Source organism: Epinephelus moara, chromosome 10, assembly GCF_006386435.1.
Source record: "Epinephelus moara isolate mb chromosome 10, YSFRI_EMoa_1.0, whole genome shotgun sequence".
NCBI lineage: Eukaryota > Metazoa > Chordata > Actinopteri > Perciformes > Serranidae > Epinephelus > Epinephelus moara.
Genome location: NC_065515.1, coordinates 41,212,291 through 41,235,204, shown reverse-complemented (window position 1 = coordinate 41,235,204; position 22,914 = coordinate 41,212,291). Strand labels below are relative to the sequence as shown.

At 39.7% G+C, this 22,914-nt stretch overlaps 1 protein-coding gene across 1 annotated transcript in view; it reads left to right on the top strand.

The window, feature by feature from the left end:
- The window catches only part of LOC126396257 (inactive N-acetylated-alpha-linked acidic dipeptidase-like protein 2), a 770,727-nt gene that overhangs the window by 739,716 nt on the left and 8,097 nt on the right, over positions 1-22,914 (top strand). Inside the window, exon 16 of the mRNA XM_050054195.1 lies at positions 7,386-7,584. Coding sequence (XP_049910152.1) covers positions 7,386-7,584 — 199 coding nt within the window. The remainder of the gene's footprint in view (positions 1-7,385; positions 7,585-22,914) is intronic.

The following is a 22,914-nucleotide window of genomic DNA, read 5'->3' as shown; positions in this document are numbered from 1 at the left end:
GGAGCTACAAAGGGAGTTCCTGGGGCCATGGATTCACCATTTCCCACATAAACTGTAACTTAGGAAAGAAGAACACTCAGCCTACTCAGGTATAGTTCAGACCAGGCAAACACATGCTTTTCTGGAGGGAGTTTAATAAAAAAGGTGAAACAGAAATTAATACACAGTGAGAGACCAAATGTAATATGCATTGATATTCTTTAAGTTGTTACTCAGTTTCACTATAAAAGGTTTTTGCTGTCTATAGTACCTATAGGATCCCTTATTGTTGTGATGTGCATTTCAATGTGAGAGCGGCAACCTAAAAAAATACTGATTACCCTCCTGTATCTTGATTAGGATACAGCATCAATACTGTGCCAATAATGATTTACAAATACATCCCTGGGTCTGGAACCCAAAAAGTTCGTTCTTTGCTGGAACCAAAAATAGCAGGTTTGTCTTAGCCTGAAGAGTAAACCATGACAACAAATTGAAATACAAGCTGCAGTAGTCTAACTAATAGTTGGTCCAATTTTTGATTAAAAACAGATATCTGTCAGAACAAAAGCTCACGGGTAATTGGTGCAGTCGACCACTACCACGACGGAAGAAAATGGTATGGTGTCAAAGTCATGATGCATACACGCTACTTCATACATGTGTACGTAAATGTGACAAAAAGAATACATACTGTATGCACATTTCTGTGTTTTTGCACACACAGACTTTAAGTCATAAATCTGCAGTTTTAGCATCTGGCCCCGAGTCACATTGACAGATCACCCTGCAAATGTTATTTGAGAATCGCACAACAGGAACAGAACTGCAGCAGACCTACATAAAGATAATAATATAAAGCTTAACTAAAGACAAATGCAGAACAACTTATACATGGTGAGACAGACATATAATCATATTTTATTTTATTTTATTTTATTTTATTTTGACTTGTAATCAAAAAGAGCCACAGCAGTCACTCATGACTAATTACTGTTTATGGCAATCTGAATATGTATTTTTCTTTGCAACATATTTTGTTTTCTTACTTAAATAATACGACAATAATTTGAGCCAGGGTTCTTTGAGAACCTATATCAATGCAGCAGAATGATAATCAATTAAGCCTACGTGACACCCAGTGCCAACTTTCCTAAACATCTGTAGATGTTGTTGAACTTAAAGTAAAAAATATTTCATCCAATAAAAGCATCACCCTGAAGCTCTTTTGTCTTTCTCTCATTCCTTCTTCCCTCTGCCACTGTTATCACAGGAGGCCAAGTCCCAACTGTATACCCAAATACAAACACACTCACACACGTCCCCGCGTGTCAAAAGATGTGATGGATTACAACAATCAAACAATATTTCATGAGTCCCAGCTGGCTGCGAGGAGCCAGAGCCATTTAAATTTGTAGGAGAGAACAGATCTCTTTGTCTATTTTTGTCCCCACTGTCTTCCCCTCTCCTCTCAGATGAGTCACGCTCTGTTCCCAACCTACTGTGACACACTGAGATCCGAAGGAATACAAATTCTCACAGAGGTCTGTTGAATAAGACCAGTATAAAATATTTTATTAGTTCATAGTCTCTTTTTGATTAAAATAAGAACTATAAAATCTTAAACATGTTTGCATTCCATACTGCTGTGAACTCAGACGACTCTTCATATTCTTAAAGTCAAACAAACTATAGGAAAAACAAATATTTGCGGGCCCTGATCTGAAAAATGTGCAATTTCACTCTTTCACTCCTATTCAGAGACAGCTGGTATAAATGGGCTAGCAGGGCTAAGCCCTGCCTATCTTTTACAATAAAGACGAGAAAATTATTAAATTAAAGAAAATATTAAAATATTGGTTATTGATAAATAGTCTCCATCCTAGACTTGTATGGCTTTTTAAATTGTTTTATTTAAGGTGTAAAAAAAAAAGAGAGATCGTATCATACTGTATCCCCCCCAAAATAATATTGATTTTAGGCCATACCGCTCAGCCTAGGCCCAAGCCCTAACCTCTTATTAAAGGAGCATTACTCCTTTCCTTTCTTTACCTTTCCTGTCTGTGTGTACAGCGGAAAATAGTCTGTGTGTGTGTGTGTNTCAGAACATTTTTGTAGTTAGCCTAACGTTAGTTCTCTAGTTTTGTTGTAGTGCATTGTTGCTGTAACCTGATACTGTATCTCAGTGTGATGTTACTGTTTCTGCAGCTGAACTATTGATCAGTATAGGCCATAGGCCTAATGCGTTAGCCCTCCCACCCAATTTCATCACGAGCCGCTACTGTTCCTATTATTACACACCTATTATTACTTAGTTTTCTCTTCTTTTCTTTATATTTTTCTCTTACAATCTGTCTCATGCAAAATAATCAACCTTGTCACCAAACAGCATTAGTATCGTAAAATTCTGCAAAACTCAGTATTACGTAAAAAGACAACATTTTGTTCCATTTACAATATCTATGCCAGTAGTTATGGTGTTAAAGACTATTGTTACAGTTAAAAATCTAGTACCTAGACCTTAGACCATGTGTGCACACGTACACCAATCAGCCAAACCATTAAAACCATTGGCTGGTGAAGTAAACAACATTGATCATCTCGTCACAGTGCAATGTTCTGCTGGGGAACCTTTGCTCTTCATGTGGAGGCCACTTGAAGTGCTCCACCCATCCAAACACCATTGCAGACCAAGTACACCGCCTCATGGCAATGGTATTCCTCAATGGTAGTGGCTCCCAGCAGACAATGCGCTATGCTGTCCCGCAAGAACTGTTCAGGAATGGTTCAAGGAACATGATAAAAAGCTCAAGGCATAGACCTGGCCTCCAAAGTCCCCAGATCCTTATCTGGTTGTGCATTCTTAGGAAGTGTTGGTACACCAGAGGTGCCTGCGATCCATGGTGGGGCCTTCTTTCAGACTTTGCTCTGACCTGTCAACGTCTAGACACAGGACCTCTGGGGGTGTCCTGTGGTGTCTGGCACCAGGGCTTTAGGGGCAGAGTCCTGTGGGTTGTGAGGTGGGGTACCATCAGGTCCCACAGATGCTCGATCAGATAAGGATCTGGGGAATTTGGAGGTCAGGTCAACGCCTTGAGCTCTTTGTCATGTTCCTCAGCGTCACATATCCTGAGCAGTTTTTGCAGTGTAACAGCGCATTATCCTGCTGGGTGGGCACTGCCATCATGGAGTGCTGTGGCCTTAAAGAGGGGTGCTTGGTCTGCAACGACGTTCTGGTGGTTGGCATGTGTCAGGTAGCATCCAAATGAATTCCAAAAGCAATGGTTTCCCAGCAGGAAATTGCATTGTAACGAGATGATCAATGTTATTCACTTCACCCGCCGGGTTTTAATATTTTGGCTGATCGGTGTATATACAGCATAAACAATGACAGACATATAGCTGATCTCTTTCTGTTTGAGTAAGATTCATTACACATGAGGAGTATACTGCAATCTCCACAAACCTGTGGCAGGGTATGTTTTTTCTATGTTTCTGCACTGTGCTTTATGCCTTACAAAACAATAGTAAGCACAGTCACACAAACATGCCACACCATATGAAAGCAGCACAAAATCATACACATCATGTCCCATGTCTAGAAACTATTACTGAAAAGATGAAAATGTTTAAATCCTACTGTGTACTAAGTGTGAATGAAATAGTGGGATAAAAATACCTCTAAATTAAATGAACTATGGTCCTCCAGATATTTATTTACTTCTTTTAGCGACTTGTTGATAGTGTTTCCAACCTGCACATTGTCTTGTTAAATGATTAATATGTGACACAATATCCCTTAATGTCCACACCAAGAAAAAAAAGCAATGACATTTTTTTTTTTTACATTTGTTATTTCCTTAACAAAAATCAATATCTTGTTTTTTAACCGACTCCACAGTTTCAATTGATAAGTCAGTGGTATTTGTTAAACAGAAAGAAGAAAAGTAAAATTCAAACCATATACTGTAAAAATGCACATTACTTGAGTGGAACTCAAGTAATATCACTCTGAAGTGCAATAGAGCACTTTTCATACAAGTCAGTATGTCTTGACCTTCAGAATTTCAAACAGTGACAGTACTGTATTCATGGACTTCAAAAGCACCTGTGTCTGTGTAACTGAATGTAAACCATTTAGAGCTGAACACCTGAACATGAACCTTTGTCCTTTTTACAGACAGTTACACAACAGATTTGAGCTTTTCCAACACAGACCCATTAAATTCAGCCAGAATTCATATAATAGAGCCAAGAATACAGGCCAATTAACTGTAAATGCAAGGTAATTGATTTGCAGTGCCAAATGTACTGTAAAACAAGCCAGCTTTGTGTTGATGGGATAATGAGGAGCATTGTGTGAGTAGCTGGTTATGTGTGTGTGTGTGTGTGTGTAGAGGCCAGTGCAGTAAATTGATCATTAGTTAGAGACAAGAAACATGTACTTCTTTATTAGGTGTATGGTTGGTATGTGGGTTGAAAGAGAAGGAAAAAAGCCTCAAATGATGTCCTGAGTAAGTGTGTCTGTACAAGTGTGTTTCTGTGTATGTCAAATGATATTTTCAAGATGAGGTGAGATGAGGAGCTCAGAAATTCAGAGGCAGATTGGAGTACAGCGGCTGCTCCATTGTATAGAAAGGACAGGAAAAAAGCTTTAAATTATGTCCTGAGTGAGTGTGATTCTACAAGTGCTTGTTTGTGTACATCCAATGATATTTTGAAGATGTGACTGACATGATGGACAGGTCAGGGATGGAGAGCTGTGTCTGTATACTTGACACTAAGTTATTGTTAGTAGGTGTTTTCCTCTGCCCGGGTTGTCCGGGCGAGGTAAGTATCTGGTTTGAGGACCTCAGAATTACATCTCTGCTCTTTGCAGATGATGTGGTTCTGTTGGCTTTTTGAGACTGTGACCTCCAGCATGCACTGGGATGGTCTGCAACCAAGTGTGAAGCAGCCCAGATGAGAGTCAGTACCTCCGAGTGTGTGATTGTCTGCCAGAGAACGATGGATTTCTTCCTCTGGGTTAGGAGTGAATTATTGCTCCAAGCAAAGGAGGTTGAGCATCTTGGGGTCGTGTTGACAAGAGGGTAGAATGGAGCGTGAGATGGACAGGTGAACTGCTGCAGCATCAGCCTGTGGGTGTTGTATCGGACCATTGTGGTGAAGAGGGAGCTGAGTCAGTAGGCAAAGCTCTTTTCTCTTTCCAATCCATCATTGTTCCAACCCTCAAATATGGTCATGAGCTTTGAGTAGTGACCGAAAGAATGAGATCGCGGATACAAGCAGCCAAAATCAATTTCCTCTGCAGGGTGGCTGAGCTCAGCGTTATAGATAAGGTGAGGAGCTCTGACATCCCGAGGGAGCTCGGAGGTGGAGGTGGAACCTCTTGGGCGTCCTTGGGTGAGGTTTTCAGGGCATGTTCTGGGGGTAGACCCAGAACATGCTGAAGGAATATTTCCTCTGGCCTGGGAACGCCAAGGGTTCCCCAAGGAGGAGCTGGAAAACCTTGCTGGAGAAAGGGATGTGTGGAATACTTGCTTAGCCTGCTGTCCCTGCAACCTGGCTCTGGATAAGCAGACGAAGATGGATGGATGGATGATGTATCCATTACCACATTATTAGCTATTCTAGCTCCACTGATTCAGTCCAGATGATGGCAGCAACATGAGAAGTAAGATGGCATGATAGGTATGGTATATGCACCACTGCATCTTTGCATTGCTGTTACTATCACATAAGGTGTAGGCCTTTAATTAATACACAGAAAAGCAGAATATGACAAGGAGATGACAAATATAAAGACAGTATTTCATTATGAAATCAGAGAAGAATGTACATTCTGCATATATGTTCATTTTAAGTGTTTTAATTCAAATAAGTCAAAGGTTTCTTTGTTTGCTTGTTTTTCTAGAGGATTCTTCTGCTCAGTGAGAACAGAGGAGTAGCTAAGCTGAGCTGTTGGATGGAGTGTATTTGCTTTTCTGATTCAATTGTTGAGTAAATGTTACAGTCTTCTGCAGTTGGAGTCAAGCTTAGTGCACCAAGCTAGACAACAGCATTGCTAGTGTGTAAGCAGAAGCCCTCAGTGCCTGCAGTCCCACCCAGGTAAATAATCACCAGCTGCCACTGACCACATTTCAGTATGCAAAGTAGGTAGGCAGAGCTGGTGGACATGTCAACAAACACAGTGTGTCTCAATCCAGGGTAAAGGCAAGGTGAGGTTCACATGGCAGACAGAGACAGCCATCTGTGGGATGCTTTTTGGTAACCTTGCTAACTAGGGGCTAACATTACTTATACTGTAAGAATGCAATCACAGCCAGTCGAAAAGTCTGCTAGCAATAGTTTGTTTACCTGCATGTCATAGTGGTTTCTGTAGCAACTCCGGCTCATCTCGTTTTTCCTTTACCAGGTCATTGGAAATGTTTTGACTGGTAGTCAAGGTAGCAGTTCGAGGTGGTGTTAGGTGAACTTTCAACATGTTGGATGGAGGTTTTTCTCAAGAATGTGGCCAAACTGCTGCGACTGATTCAGTCACAATGCAAGCCAGAACGCCTCTGAAAGCAGACTAGCCGATCTGATCATACCCCAATTTCTATTCTATTTTGTGTGCATCCGCACCCATATTTACATGTTTTGCTCATCCAAACAAGATATCCCGATACAGACTGCATGTTTGCTTGAGAGCATAGAGGACATAACAGAACTTAATGTAGAAACAGTGTTTGCATGTGCAGACCAATAAATAAAATCCTGTCGTCCTCCAAATATAAATTTATCTAGATTGGGGCTGTCAAACGTACAGCCATGATTTACTCAATCAACAAATAACCAAACTGTGTCAAAACAATACAGTGAAATCATGCTTAATTCAGAACACAACAGAAGACTCGTTATAGAAACAGCGTAAGAATTAGCTCTTTTTCAGTGTGTTGAAACCACTTAGTCACGTGCCTTCAGTGTCAGCAGTGGCATGTTATTTCATGAAGATGAATCACCGAAAATTGAACTGAATCAGCCCCCCCAAAGGGTCCAATCCTGCCCACTGCATGACTTTGTACAGCTAATATTGATGCACTTGTAAAGGCTACGAGGTGCCAGGTTTCAGTCGCAAGTTAAAAAGTGAGTAGACTCACCAGACACCCTGCTATACATTTTGTGATGTGGGCCTTGATACAGCTAGTCCCCAAATGCCCTTCAAGGCATAAAGAGCACATTGCACAGGTTTTGTTGAAACTGTCACAAAGATTTTGTAAGACCGCAGTAAGCTTCAACTTGAAACCAAAGTCTGTTCCTTGCAAGGTGTTTTCAACATTTAGTTCTTTTATCTAATGCTTATATAAATTAAGGTCAGTTTTTTTATGTGTTGCCTTCTCTTCTCCCTGTGTTGTATATGTGTCTAGACAAGAGCGTGGTAACTCAGCCCATGCTGTCCTCAGCCTCCTCTCTGAGAGACCATGCAGCTTTCTTCCAGTCAGAAACGATGCGGCCTGCAAATGACCCCAAAGAGCGCGACCCCTCCCACGTGCGGATGCTGAATGATGTGCTCCGTGACCTGGAGAAGAGCTTCATCATCCCACAGACACTGCCTGGAGTGTACAGGTAGGAGACAAGTTACTGTCTTAGAGTTGCAACCCAGAAACGCACACACACTTTGGAAAGTCTTACATGTGAAAAATGATGTTAGAAACTAAAGACCGAAATCTTGAATATATTTGAATTTGATGTTTGATATCTTAAAGTCCCCTCCAGAAATGTTTTTCTTTGTGTTGTTGTTGTTGTTGTTTTTTCATGGGTCAACAGGTCCTTTCTTTGTCTTCTTATAGTGACGAAATTATTCTAAGCATTAGTTAGTATTAAAAAGTTCCAATCTAAGCTGACTAAACTTGCATGCAACCTGAACAACATCCATCTCAGCAAGTTTTTCCCACTTTGGCACACTAATCAGTGGGCTCCATCTCTCCACCGTTAGCTCAGTTGGTCTTCCTGCCTCCCTATTAACTCGGCTCTGTTATTTGTACAGTCTCACATATCCGCTCAGCTCTCCTGAAATTGTTGAGCCTTTGTATTTGTTTGCCGTGTAAACAAAAACTGTAATGTTCAATGTGCCCAATGCATTTCATTCATCACAAAACATTTGCAAAGATGACTTTTTGAAGATTTTGAAACCTGCATTGTTGACACCAGTTTTTGCTCGCTGTCAGTCTTCTTCCCTGCCTACTAGTTTCTTGGTGTGTTACCGCCACCAACTGTTGATCAGTGTAATGACATGAATCTATTGGCAGGAATGTGTTTTGTATGGCTGTGTGTGTGTGCTTGTGCATAAGATACAAACACAGTCTGCTTCTAAAAACTTTGCTCTGTCTCATCATTAGTGGTCAAAGAGTCCACAGGGAGCCTTTAAAATTGCAAGCGTACAAAAAATATAGTTTATCAGCGTATTGCATAGACTACATCGAAAACTTGCACAAACATAACACTTAAATACCAAAGATATTAGTCAAAGACTGCACTTTGGCCAGTTAGCCTGTCGGGTCACTACCTGTGATAGAATACTGTCTCAACTGTGAATGTCACATCATGATTTGGACTGCTTTGTTTTAGCATTACGATTTTTGGTATCTATCTTAAAGCTGTAGTTGGTCATTTGTTTTATATATATATTATAAATATAATATATAATATATAACTTTTTGTCATATAACTGTCATTATATTTACACAGTATTACATGAGACAGATAAAACAAAATCATGTTCCTTTACCTCCTCATATTTCTCCTTATGGCATTACTGCATGTAAATCAAAACAACCAATCAGAGCTGAGGAGTCTCCAATGCAGCTGTCAATCACTGCTTCTGATCTGCAGTCAAACTGTCAACCTAGGCAGTGCTGATCAAATATGAATCAAGATTCTGTTACTGCATTGCTGTTTTCTCACCTCAGATGTTTTCAGAAACATATTTTAGTGTACTCTTTAGCTGTAAAATGACAAAGTTTGTGATCCAACCGCCATGTTGGAAAAAGTCGAGCCGAAAAATTCAGCACCGCCCGTTGGCCGGAGCAAACTTTGTCATTTAAACAGTACAGTAAAATATGTTTCTGAAAATAATTTAGGTGAAAAAGGCAACACAGTAACAGAATCTTGATTCGTATGTGTCTGAAGCTGCCGATTTTGACAAACTGACTGCAGTTCAGGAGCAGTGATTGACATGATTGGCAGCTGCAATAAAAACTTCTCGCCTCTGATTGGTTGTTTTCATGAGCCGCAGTAGATAGTAAGAAATGCCATTTGAAACACGAGGAGTGGTAGGAGGACCTGATTTCTTTTACAGAGTATCTGTCTCATTAACCTATGTGTGGACATAGTGATAGTTTCAGCAAATTTTGCAAAAAGTAATTTTTATAAAAGTTATTAACCACAGCTTTGATGTCAAACATCCTCTTTTTATTTCTGTCATGGCACAGCTCTGCAGTGACATGGATTTTAAAGCTCATGATCAAATCTCATGAACTCACACTGACCCCTGAACAGGTCACATTCATCAGACTGAAACAAGCAATTTAGGAAAAAAGTAATGCAGTTGAGAGCAGGTCATATGTCTGACTCACCATCTAATAGACAAGTGAACCTTGAACAGATATTTTGTTGAAAAGTTCTTCAGAGAAGTAGTCTGCTCAGGGTCTTGGTTAAACACTTAACGGCATATTGTGTTTTAATGGAGGTCAAGCAGTAATGTGATTAGAAGTGATTGCTGGAAAATGATGATGAAAAATGGCAAAAGCAGGTCAAGTCAAGAAAAAAATTGTTTTTTAGGTGATTCGTCTTCATGAATAACATGCCACTGCTGACACTGAAGGCACATGACTAAATGGTTTCAACACACTGAAAAAGAGCTAATTCTCACATTGTTTCTATAATGAGTCTTCTGTTGTGTTCTGAATTAAGCATGATTTCACTTGATTGTTTTGACACAGTTTGGTTATTTGTTGACTGAGTAAATCATGGAGAGTTAAGAGGTCACATTGTGTGTTGAAAGCACCTGTATATATCTCCTGGAGTTATAGTACATTCATGATTTGATTCCAAAAGGTCTTTTTAAATTTGATCTACTGCCATCAAATAGGTAACTAAAAAGGCCTTTGTTGGCTATTTAGTGTGCAAAACCCTCTATGATGTGAAGATGTGAAGATGAGAAACAAGGCAGTATTGAGCCCAGTGATTGTAGCGGTGGCCCACTGATGGTGAACAAATGTAGTGGAAACCTGGCTCATTCAGAACAGGCTGGCAGGCAGACAACAAGGTGGTAGGTTACACCTGTTTGAACACAATGGCCTGTAGCCTGGATAGCCATGACTCATCCAAACAGGTCCCGCTCTGCATGTGAAACATTTGGAACGCACTACTGGTCATTCTGGGATAGCCATTCCCGAGGCCAAACCCAGGAATTCAAATTTGCGGCTAAAATTTACAGTAAGGGACTGAACAACAGTTATTGGGGTGGGAGGGGAGCTCAATCACATATTTCATTTTATTAAAAAGTACCACCATCCCCGGTGTCATTAATTCTGTATTTTCTGTGGACAAGGAATGTAAACGAATACAAATATATTGTTCAGAAATGAACAGTGAATGCACTCTGAACAAATGTGAACGTCCCAACTTTTGAAGTAATATTTTTTTCTCCCCTCATTCAACCCAATTTGCTATAAACATCACACATCCCCTTCTTGTTGATTCATAATTTAAGCGGAAACACACAGACATCACACACATGCTGCTGCAACCAGCAATACTCATTTTCACAGGTAGCAGGATTTCCGATGCCTGTCAAGAATAAACATTGGTTTGGAAATCATATTAGGAGGCCTTGCTTATATACAGTATATTGGAATGATCAACAGGCGGTAGTTGTCTATATTTTGTGAACAGGAAGTACTAGTAACCAAAGCAGCAGGACTTTTCATGAGGTGGACATAGTTTTAGGTTTGATATTCAACAAGTTTCATCTTTTTATTAGCTTTTTGTTCATCTTCACCATATTCGTGATGCAGCTTTGGCTCAGGAGGTAGAGCAGGTTGTCCACTAATCAAAAAATTGACAGTGTGAGCCCCTGCCTCTCCAGCCTGCATGTCACAATGTCCTTGGGCAAGACACTGAACCCCAACTTGTTCCTGATGGCTGTGCCATCAGTGTATAAATGTGTATGAATGGTTAAGTGAGTAGCAGGTGGCACCTTCTATGGTAGCCTCAGCCACCAGTGTATGAATGTGTGTGAATGGGTGGAAATGGTTTGTAGTGTTAATGCACATTGAGTGGTCAGAAGACTAGAAAGGTGCTTTACAAATACAAATGAAACTTTGCACAGAGATGCCTCTCCTCATGAGGAACAAATTTGCCTCAAGAACCCATAACTTCCGGTTATACAGATTTTCCGCCATTTTTAATTTTTTGAAAAACACTTAAAATCTTTCTTTTACTAGGAAGTTTGACCGATCTGCATGACACTCGGTGAACATAATCTAGGGACCAATATCTAAAGTTCCCTCTTGGNCTTAAAAATAGCTAAAATGCAACCGATCGCTGTGGCTCCCCCTGTGGCCGAATGTTTTGGGGGGTTTTTTCTCCAATATTTGGTATGACTAAGTCATGGTATGGTATGCTGTACATAATCACGGAAACTGTCAGTGTGTCATTCTGTCAGTCAGTCATTCTGTCAGTCCCACGTTTTTCTACTCACTGACGTGGTCAATCTATGTGAAACTGCACATAGGCATTGAGGATTGGCATAGGTAGAAGGTGACTTGAGCTACCATTGGGTATGGACTAGTAATACAGATATATAACATGACAGCTCTTCAAAACATTTAGATCACCCCATGGTGGCTGTCTGCAGTATAGCTTTTAAAGCCCGCCCCCTCCATGTTGGCAGATGAGACAAAACTCAAAGTACACCTCAAGTAATTTTTTTCTGATTATAATTTCCATCATTTTAGGTAGTTTCTTATCATGCTGCTGTATGTTCAAGTGTTCGTTTTTCTGATAACTAACACCACGGAGATCGCTACTGCACAGACTCTGGCTCCAAATGACATAACCAGCACAAGATGGCAGCGACTGTATTTGGGATACTTTGGCCACATTTTAGTACAGTGGAAAGAATTGGAGACGTGTCATCCATCTTTATATACAGTCTATGGTAATGCCTAGTTCATATTACATGACTTTGGTAGACAGTTTTTGGAGCTCCCCAACAAAAGCCCCAGACTAAAGGCAAATGAGCGTTGGCTCTGCGCTTGAGCACTATGGATAAACTGATCAAAGACGTAAGTCAAGAGGCTCGTTGATGCATCTCAAACAGATATCTAGCAGGCTAAGTATCTGGGCCTTTCGAGGACTTTGCCTCTGTCAACCTACGTCTTATGCTCTCACTGGCTGTAGCTTGCAGACAGAGACGAGGACTGCGGTACTCTGTGTGTGTGTGTGTGTGTGTGTGTTTAAGAGGGAGAGAAAAAGAGTGACAGAGGGAGCAGAAGAGAGTGTGTAAGGTGGACTATTCCCCACAGTGTTTCTATATGTTATTAGCCTAATAATTTACTCTGAACATTGCTTTGTCACTTTTTGACTTTGATATTGTATAGTTAAAAAGTATCAGTTTGTACTTCAACCCGCACATCACAAGACTCATCCGGGATTCCTCCTGGTAAAAAGATCTTGTAGTGTGTGACCTCCTGTCGCCAGTCAGTCATGTAGTGTGAAAACCACACCGATTTCCAGACTCCCTATTGCAAGATAGCAAGTCTGTAGCGTGAACAGTGCATCGATCTGTCAACAATGAAAGTTATGTGGTGTGAATTTAGCTGTAGGCACCATCACAATAGGGCAGAGAGAGCTTGTCTTTTAAGTTTGCAGCTCTGTCTTTTTTTTTTTTTTTTTTTTTTTTTGTTTTTCCATTAAAACATCAACCACACTTTCATCTTGACCTGCTCTCATTGTATACACAAAGACTCAAAAGGACTGAAAATTAAAATATGTCTGTAGAAAACTTTTGAACACGGAATATAAAGCAACAAAATCAGCTGTATGCACCAACAGTTTGCAACATTCATGGTTTTGTTTGACATGATACAGTGATGGTACAGTTCAGTACATTTGGACACAGCAAAAAGTAGAAATGCCAGAGAAATTTCTTTTTATTTTTTTTTATTTTTTTATTTAATGTTTTTCTAATGCATTTATTCATGAAAACTAAAATCGTAAAGTATGATGTGTCCCTTATAAAATATAAAATATAAAATATAGCACTGTCGTTACAAACAAATAAAAACAAAAGAAACAATTTTGTTTCACAAATGCCAGAGAAATCCTTGTTTTTTAAATTTCAAATCCATGAAAACTAACATAATTTGGGCTCTTGTTTTTTTGTACAAAGCAGGAATTACATTATGGCTGAAATGGGCTTGTTAAAGTCTGGATAGAGCAAAAATCACTGATTTATTTCTAAACACAATAACCATGTTAGAAAATACTTGTTAACAATATGAAAAGACTGGGAACTGTGCAGGACTGAATTGTGGATGTTTTTTTTGCGTGGGCCTAAAAGCCTACTACTGATGCACTGGAGCCATCCTTAACATAACCTCTACTAGATAAAGACTACGTTTCTACTGACATTAGAGTGCATCATATCAGTTGTGTTACTTTTGCCCACTGTGCATGAGCAGTGAGTTCACCACGTCCCACAGGCTCTCTGAGCTATTTCAGTTTAATAAATGTATGAATAAAATTCTCTGTTAAATGCCACAATCATATAAACACAAGCTAAACAGCTGTCACTAACATACCTTTTACTCTTTCCATCTAGTCGGTAGTCGGCTACCTGGCCTGCTGGCAGTTCCTACTCACTGCTGTAGGTGTGTGCTTTGTACTAACATTAGCAGCTGAACGAGAGGCTTCAGCCGCACAGCAGCCGTAGCCTCTCTGTGTATGCTACTGGGTTAGCTGCTTAAGAGAAACTGTCGCTGCACAGTGACTCATTTTTCATTTTGCAGTGTATTATTGTTTTTTTTTATCCACCACAGTTTCTCACCATCACCCTCATAATTCACAGTGAAACCGAAGTGGCTTCAAACACCAGACCTGTAGGTTAACGGACGATCTTCTGTTTCTGGCCTGGTAATGGTGTTACTAACTATCAAACAACCAGCTAGCTTAGCGTAGCTGCCTCCCAGTTTGTCTCACTGGAGTAAAATGTTCTGGTTTAGGGCTGGAAGGGGCAGACAGCATGCTGCCTGTTCCGTCCTGTGGGCTGCCTTGTTAAGCACAGTGGCACTGAGAAGATCATATAAATGTAATAGGGTAGTCTGTATCATTCCATTTATATTGTGTACCAAACCGAAAGCCTCATACCGAACAATTCAACACAAATACATATTGTTACATCCCTAAGTACTAAGTACTTCTATATCTGAATGTAGATACTAAAATATTTTTGTGAGACAAACACATATAGATAGTGGCTTTGTGCCCCCCACCTAGGATCTGTCACATCCAGTTTGTGATGGACAATATATTCACTACCCAGTTTTCTTTGACTTGGGAGGAAAAGGGGAGGGGAAAAAAACTACGTCATGATGGTGGCTATGACAAGAGTAATAATTCTAAAAACGTACAAGTTTAGACTCAGCTAACCTCAAAAGCTAACCCTCCCCATGTCTCTGACCCCCTCTCCCCGCCCTGATAATTTCACACAGTCCCTAAATCACATGCAGTCCTATTATGTAGCAGCCATGATTTAAATCCTTTATCAGCCATCTATCTTTCGTTGGGTGCATCCACTTCTTTTCCAACTTGTTCTACATATGGAGTAGAACAGCTATAATGTAACTTGAGTGAACACATATTTATTCCTTCTGACATAAAAGGGAAAAGGGAAATAATTTACACACAACAGTATATGAGCTTTTTCCAAGCAGCAGCTTTTCAGGGCAGAGCAGCAGTAATTCATTGGCTCTGCACAGTGCGTGTACAAGAAAGTGGAAGCTCTAGATTAGTTGGTGAAGTTATTTTAGTCAAACTGTCCAGCTGAAGAATAAACACAATAAATCATATCAAATCACATTAAGTCGTAGGACAGCTGACCTTGACTGATAGTGGAGACTTTTTCTCAGTGACTATATTTCTATCTCATAACAGTAACACCTCTGTTCTGTTTGATTTTAGCATCCTCACAGTGTCTGCTACACACTCTGTCTTCCCCCCACAGCTCTTTAGCTGTCTACTCTTCAGCTAGACTCGAACAGAATAAATGGCTTCTGCCGTTCAGTGTTATTCACAGTTTATGGCAGTAATAGACATGTTAATTGTCCTAGACTGCCATTAGCATCCAAGCTAAAATTAGCTGCTCCATCATGCTCGGAAAGCATTAAGGCTTAATAGCGCTCATTTATAAAGGAAGTTACCATTCCCTCACAGGACTAAGACAATTAGACTAAGAGCGCCGAACACTTTTCAAAATGTTTTCCTTGACAGTTTATGTAGTATTTTAGGCAGAAAAACCTAAGGTACATTTTTAAGCAACATAAACACACAATTATGACACATTTGGTGTACAGCAGTGCAGTAACACGTATTCATAATGTTACCTGTGATTTGTATTTTTGTGGTTATGTGCGTGATAACTAACCTCTCGTTAAGTTGCACACTGAGCCTTCAACACTTTGCAGAGAATCCCATCCACTATTGGGAAGGGTATGGTAAGTCAGGGCAGACCTGTTTGTGGTCAAGCTGTAAATATTTCAATTCAAAGACACAGTTGCTGCTGACACTGGAATGAGATTCAGGATAATAACTACTCTTGGTCACCAGCAGGGTCAGTTGGTGGTCCTGCTGTGTGCCCCGAGGGGTCTGAACTTCATTTTTATCCAGACTTACACAACTGTAAAGCTGAGCAAGTGCATTCTTGCCTAGGAATCAATACTCTATTTCAGAATACTACAGTGTACAATACACATTATGTGTAATCCTCTGGTTTAGTTAACTGATATGATCATATAGATGATGTGTTACAATAGAACAGGGATTTGTTTTTTGTTTTTGGACAGATCCAAGCTCATAAATGCTCTAATAAGTACTATAACTATAGATTACTATCAGTAAAGGCAAATATATTATTTAAATACTAAAACCTGTTAGAGGCTGGGCTCACCTAATGATCAACTACAGGACTAAACACATAGCTTAGCTGTGCAGGTATTAAAATACCTCTGAAGAAATTTGGGATCAGATGACCCAAGATGCATGTTAATGCCAGGTGTAAATACTCACTCAATTTTCTTTACAAAAGCTAAAGTAGTTGTGGTGGTGAAACGTAGGTTTCCTGTGTTGATGGAAGTTTATTTCGAAAGACACTGTAGTATGTAATGAGCACAAATTGCCTTGGAAATCTGAAAGTTGGTATTCTACACCCATCCCTTTAATGTGTTTCCAGATATAATGTAGCCTAGCACCAAAATAAAAGTGTTCCTATTCACAAAATGTTCAACTTACCCATTAAATACAGTTAAGTTAGCAGTTTATGCTCCTAACCCTATACCTAAACCAAATTCAACATCTTAAAATATCCTGCTGCGAAAGGGAGGACAAGTCGATATGTTCTTACTTTGAAGCTAAACCTTAACTTGGTTCTTACAAAGAGGCACCAGAACATGCAGCCATGCCATGCTGCTGTCTGTGTTCACTGGATGCTGCTGCTCCAGTGTGAGTGACACCTGGGGCAGCAGACATAGTTTAAACCCAATTTGTTGTGTTGCAGAGCAGGAGGCGGCCTCTATTAAGAGTGGATGTCAGGCTGCAGAGGGCCGCACCAATCGATAGCAGATGTCTTTATGTGCACTCTGAGGTGCTTCAAAAGGACCTCTTTCATAACTAGGCAGTCTGTTGGGGACATGGACAGACAAGATTACATTGCTTCTCTAAGGCACTTTTGTCATCACATCACTCTTCTCTTTTCTCTTTTGAGTCTTTCAAAATTGTGTTCTTTTTTCATTTCCAATTATTTATATGATGTTATGGATAATACATAATGCATTCCATTTTTTACAAAATAGATTCAAACCACGCTCCACTTCACGTCTGAGCATCCATACCTGCAGTCATGAAAGTTACTACTTGGAGGGTATTATCCTGTTCTCCATACCCTTTGTAATGAAATTAAATTAGCAGCTGTTAGGGTATTATAATTGCTATGGTGTGAATGTATATATTCATTCATTCATTTAAATATAATTAAATAGCAGTACACCAGAATTTCTGTCCCTTGTATTTTGGTTGTATGCTATGTGTGTCTTCCATAACTGTCGAACAGACAAGTTCTCTATTGCTGTCTCTCTTTCTCTCTCACAGTCTTAACTGTTAGCTCTCCACGTCCCTTAAATTTCTGTACAGATTTCAACAGCTTCACCATAACTAAGATAGCTGACATTACTGATATTTCTCCTTTTTTTAAAATTTAATTTGCATGACTCTCACTGCAGCTATTTTATTTTGTTAGTTTCACAAATAACCCCAGTCCCAAGCGGTTTAGCTGATCCTTACATTGCTGTCTGAACTCAAGTTTAATTCTGACACATTCATTTAAAGCTTCAAACAAACACCTGCATTATCAGTGTCCAGTTATACTGTCACTTACTCCAACTATTATGCTACTATAGTACAATATTATGATATCATTGTAGTGCTGTACCCAAGTCAGAATTATGTCGGTCTAGGACCTCCATTTTTAAAACATTCTCTCATATGTGTGGAAAAGTTATTAACCCGGACCCCATTACTGGCATTTTTGGAACTGCCCCAGAAAGAGTAACATTTCCAAATTCTCAGTCAGAGGCTATAGCCTTCTCTTCCCTCCTAGCTTGACGCCTCATCCTTCTCAGGTGGAAGGCGACTACTCCTCCATCTCACACACATTGGGTTAAGAGTGTTATGTCCCACCTTAAGCTGGAGAAGTTTAAGTTTACCATATGTGTGTCCACTCAGAAATTCTTTAAGATGTGGCAACCATTCCTGGATTACTTTGAGAAAGAATTCCCCTCTAGCAATTTAGGATAGCTCCTGACCCCCCACCCCTACCTGAGACCTTTTATGTTATTCTATATTTTATGGGACTAATTTTTTATTTATTTTTTATCTTTATTCATTTTTATTTTATTTTTATTATTATTATTATTTATGTATTTATTTTAATTAATTAATTTTCTCCTTTTACTGTATGTGTGTGTGTGTGTGTGTGTGTGTGTAACAATAATATTGAAGGTCATGTCATTATTGTCTGTATTGTGTTTATTGTGGTCTTTTATTATGAAAACTCCAAACAAAAACAGTTCAAATAGAACTATGTCGGTCTAATCAGATTTGGCCATTTAATATGGATATTCAACAATTCATTTTTTTCCATATCAAGTTTTAAAGTTTGAATGGGCTCAGCAGGACTTTTAGTATGACAGCGGTATTCTTGTAATAAAATAAACAAGCTAACGGTGCTTACAACAGGTCAGAAATATCCAACATTTTTTGTCGACACCAGACATCTGTGAGCTTTAAATTCAATACTTCTTAGCAGAAAGCAGAAGATAAGGTTATTTCAAAGCCTTATGGTGCAAAGCCTCTCTTCTTCTGTGCCACTGCCTGTATGTTTGCAGCTCCTTGTACCAAAGAGTAGCATCAAAGTAAAGAGTACTCACTCAGCAGCCAAAGCTGGGGACCAAAATGTCCCCAGAAGTACATTGCGCAGCACACTGACTAGCAAAAAAAAGCCCTGCTCAACTTGAAGCAATCTAAGTCAACTGAGGGGTCTCTGACTGATGATTCAAATCTAACAATTTTCATAGGCCATTTCTATGATATTGCTTTATCTTGTTTGGCAGTACACCAGGCTGATATTGCCTTATGATAAAAAATACTGGGGATGCACTGCTTGAAATTCTGGGCCAATACAGGTGTTTAAAATAACAATTTGGCCAAGAGCCAATACCAGTGCAATGCAATCTAGTTGGTTAGCTTGTTAGTGAGTTCTGGCCACCCGCTGCTAACATTAACTGGCATCTCTTCCTGCCGATTTCAACCACAGATGTTTAATAATGACTACATATGGATGCCAAGATGGCGCCTACTCAGTCCAGAGGAATCGCCTGTCCGGTGCATACATCAAAAAAGTTTCTAGCTACTGGGTTTAATTTGGGATATGCAGCCCTGCTGAATATGCGCAGTAGTGTTTCTCCTGCTGGGCCAACCTGCAAATTCCAGCTCAGCTCATAGACTTTACTTTGTGATGACATCACAGAGTTTTAAATATTTTTTTTCAGCATGAGGGAAGTTGTCCAATGTAAAACCTCCATGGAACCTCCAATTCAGAACAGGAGTCATAAATAATGTTTGCAGTTCAAGATGTCCTATCAACAGTTTTACAGATGTCTCTTTTATATTGGTGGTGTATGCTGGGCCAGGATTTTTTTTTTCTGCAACACCGCAAGTGGTCACTGGGTAAATAAGGAGGCAAGGTTGAGTAGCCCTCCTGGGGGCCTGATTTCAACACGGATTTGTTGTTTACAATGTAGCATTATCAGGGAAAAATTAGGTTGTGTCCCTAAACAGGTCGATGGTGAGTTTACTGCATCCTCTCTCAAGCATGTTTTTTATTGTCCCTGGGACAATGGGAAAAGTCCTGTGTTTTAGCCTGCGCAAAACTGATGTGACACAACAGAAAAATGTAGGCCACTGCCATATGTCATCTTATTTGCTGAGGGGCCAATGGCAGTCAATTAGGCGAATTTCAAAGCCAATGTGGATGTTCAGCATATAATCAGTGCATCCCTAAAAATATTTATATCTGGGTAGTCTTTTGATCTCCACTGTTCTCAAGCAGTGCCACCACTTTATCCATCTACTAGATTACAAATGAAGCATGAGCACTGCAGCTTTGTTGTAATAGCCCAGTCGTGTTTGAATAGAGCCATGAGACAGGTGTTCGAAATCAATAGACAAAGGCAGCAATGTTACAAGTTCCTTGTCTGAAAAGGGCTTATGCCAGCCCTGTGTAAACTGGTGACCTGTCCAGGATGTATCCTTCCTCAGCCCAATATGTGCTCAGATAATTCCAGCCTGAGACCATGAACAGGGTAAGCAGGAACAGACAATGGATGGATGATGGTCTCAATGTAAAAAAAAAAAACGCCAGTTTTTATAGCTGACCTGCCAATAACCAGTGGGAAAAATGTTGCTTTTTATATAGACCTGTTTCCCCAACAAAACAAAACCATCCACAAGATTTATTTGTTGTTTGGCACATAGGGTTACAGCTTTGCGCAGGACATGAACACAATACTGACCCACAGCACAAAAATGCTACTTTCTGCGGGCAAGCTCAGTCAAGCACTTGTCTGTCTGTCTGTCTGACTCTTTCTTCCTTAAACACTCAACATTTTCTTGCTGACTCTTGCTCAAAGTGGGGATGTCTCCAAATATGAATGCAGTATTCAGAGTAGCACAAATAATAAATATGTCACAAAAAATGAGTTGTATTTCTATTGTTGAGTTGTGTATTCCACCAAAAATCACCTCTGTCTTGCTTATCCTTAAAAACAAACTGGGCTTTATGCACATTTTAAGCTTTGAAATCATCATCTGAAAAATTTTGGATTCTTCAAATGTACTGCTGATCATTTTCCAGAGTTTACAAACTGTTGTAGATTGTTGAATGCATTGTTTCTCCGCCTGGCATCCCAAGTAATTAAATCTGTACTGGATGATTCGGCACCTCACATTTTACATCATCATTTTCTAGGTTCAACGTGAACCTAATGTTATTCCCTAATGAAGCACTAGGAGAGTTACTGACCATATAATTAATCAGGTCCAGAAATATTTTACTCACAATAGAGTAAGTAGGAAAACTAACTCAAAGGTTTAGTTATCAATGTTCTTTCATACTGGGCCTTACCATAGCTCTTTGCAATGAGACCTTTTCTTTTAACAATTCTAAAGCTTCCTGTTCTATGCTTTCCCATCTGGTGTCACTTGAATTAAAGCCATAAGCCAGTTTCAAAGGATATCTAGAGTTAAATGCAATATAATACCTGTACACGTTTGGAAGGCCTAGGCTCCCTTTTTCCCACATATGTATGCATCCCATCAAGCGACCATTTAAATGGCAAATTAGCAATAAGTGATTTATGACAGTGTACATTTAAAGGTAAAACCTCTGACTAATAATCTTACATCCAAAAATGGCTCCAAAGTCCTTGGAGGGTCTGATAATGTTAGCAGTATATCATCTGCAAAAGGACTTATTTTCAGTTCCATTATTGGAGCTGCACTTCCTTTGATTTTGTTGTTTCCTCTGATCAATGTGGCCAGGCGTTCTAATGACAACTACATCTTTAAATGGATGCAAATGTTGCTCCATTTCTGTTGGATGTGTTAATTGGTGACTATTTGCTAACACATTAGCCATATCAACTTTAAAACTTAATGTAGTGTTGTGTCTTGTTGTGCTTCCCCCCGGTGGCCAAACTCAATCCCCAGAAAGAATGTTGGCATTGTACATTCCTGTAAACCTGGCATACAGTACATTTGTCTTTTATTTTGGCTTAAATTTCCTGCTTTTCATGGCACTATCCTAGCAGGAAATGCAGCAATTTGGCATGGCATTAAGGAAAGACAGCAATGGGTTGCCACAAACACCTACATTAAATGCCTTAAAAGCTGCTTGTGAAACAGTGACAGGGCAGCAAAAACACCCATATTTGATGCCAATAGAGCTGCTCGTAAAACAGTGACAGGCTTCCAAAAACACAAAAATTTAATCAAAAGCTCTGCTTGTGAAACAATATTGGGGCCCTAAAAAAACATTTGGTGTCTAAAAAGCCGCTCGTGAAACAGTGACAGGATGCCAAAAAACACCCACATTTGATGCCAAAAGAGCCGTCTGTAAAAAAGGTGATGAGGCATAAAAAAACACCCACATTTGGTTCAGAAAAAGCTAACTGTTAAACAGCAAAGGGGCACTAAAAAACACTGGCCACTGGAAAAACAGGTACTGGTTACTAAAACACAACCGCTTTTGTTTGTCCTAAACAGTTGTATGCAGTGGTCTGCAGCATGGCAGGTGTCTTGCCAAGGTGTCAAACCCTCCACTGTCCACTGCCATACATGCATATTGTAGAACGCTAAATGTTAAAAAATGTTATGTAAAAGTACATCATTAAGCATATTCTAGGGTCCTGCAAATCAATAGACAGCCACTGTTTTCTGTTCTTTTGTGAAAATGACTTGAGATAGGCACTCTATTACAGCTGATATATGCTGCCTTATATCATGTCTGTTGCTTTATTTTTGTTAAAGGTATTTTATTATTGCGTGGTAATGCAGTTGAAAGTGCAGACTAATTTGAAAGTCTACTGCTGACTTATATGCTCATGTGCAGGCCAAAGATTTAAGTTATGAGAGTTGGCTGTCAAATAGCATTGCAATCATGAGCTACATGTTGTGGTAAGATCAAACCCAGAAAATAATGCAATCATGAACACCGGGATGAATATAACAGCTGTCCACTGTCATTTTGTCAACAAATTACAATAACCTAAGCACCCCCTAACTTTCAGGACTTGCCTCACTGGTATCATGTAAAAGTAGATACAGAATCTTCACTGACTTTAAGTCTAAATTGTGTGCTGAAGGTCAGTGTTCCTTCACACCCTACAGCTCGCGACCTGTGTCTTAACAGATGAAGAATCACTCCATTTACTCTCGTAAGACTGTCTGTTCAGCCACTTTAACAGAAATCAATGTACTTCAGCCCAGAGGGGAGCAACACTCTGCAGTCTCTGCCTTTCTGACCTACAAATAACTGCTCTGCTACCCCCAAAGGCTTGTCTG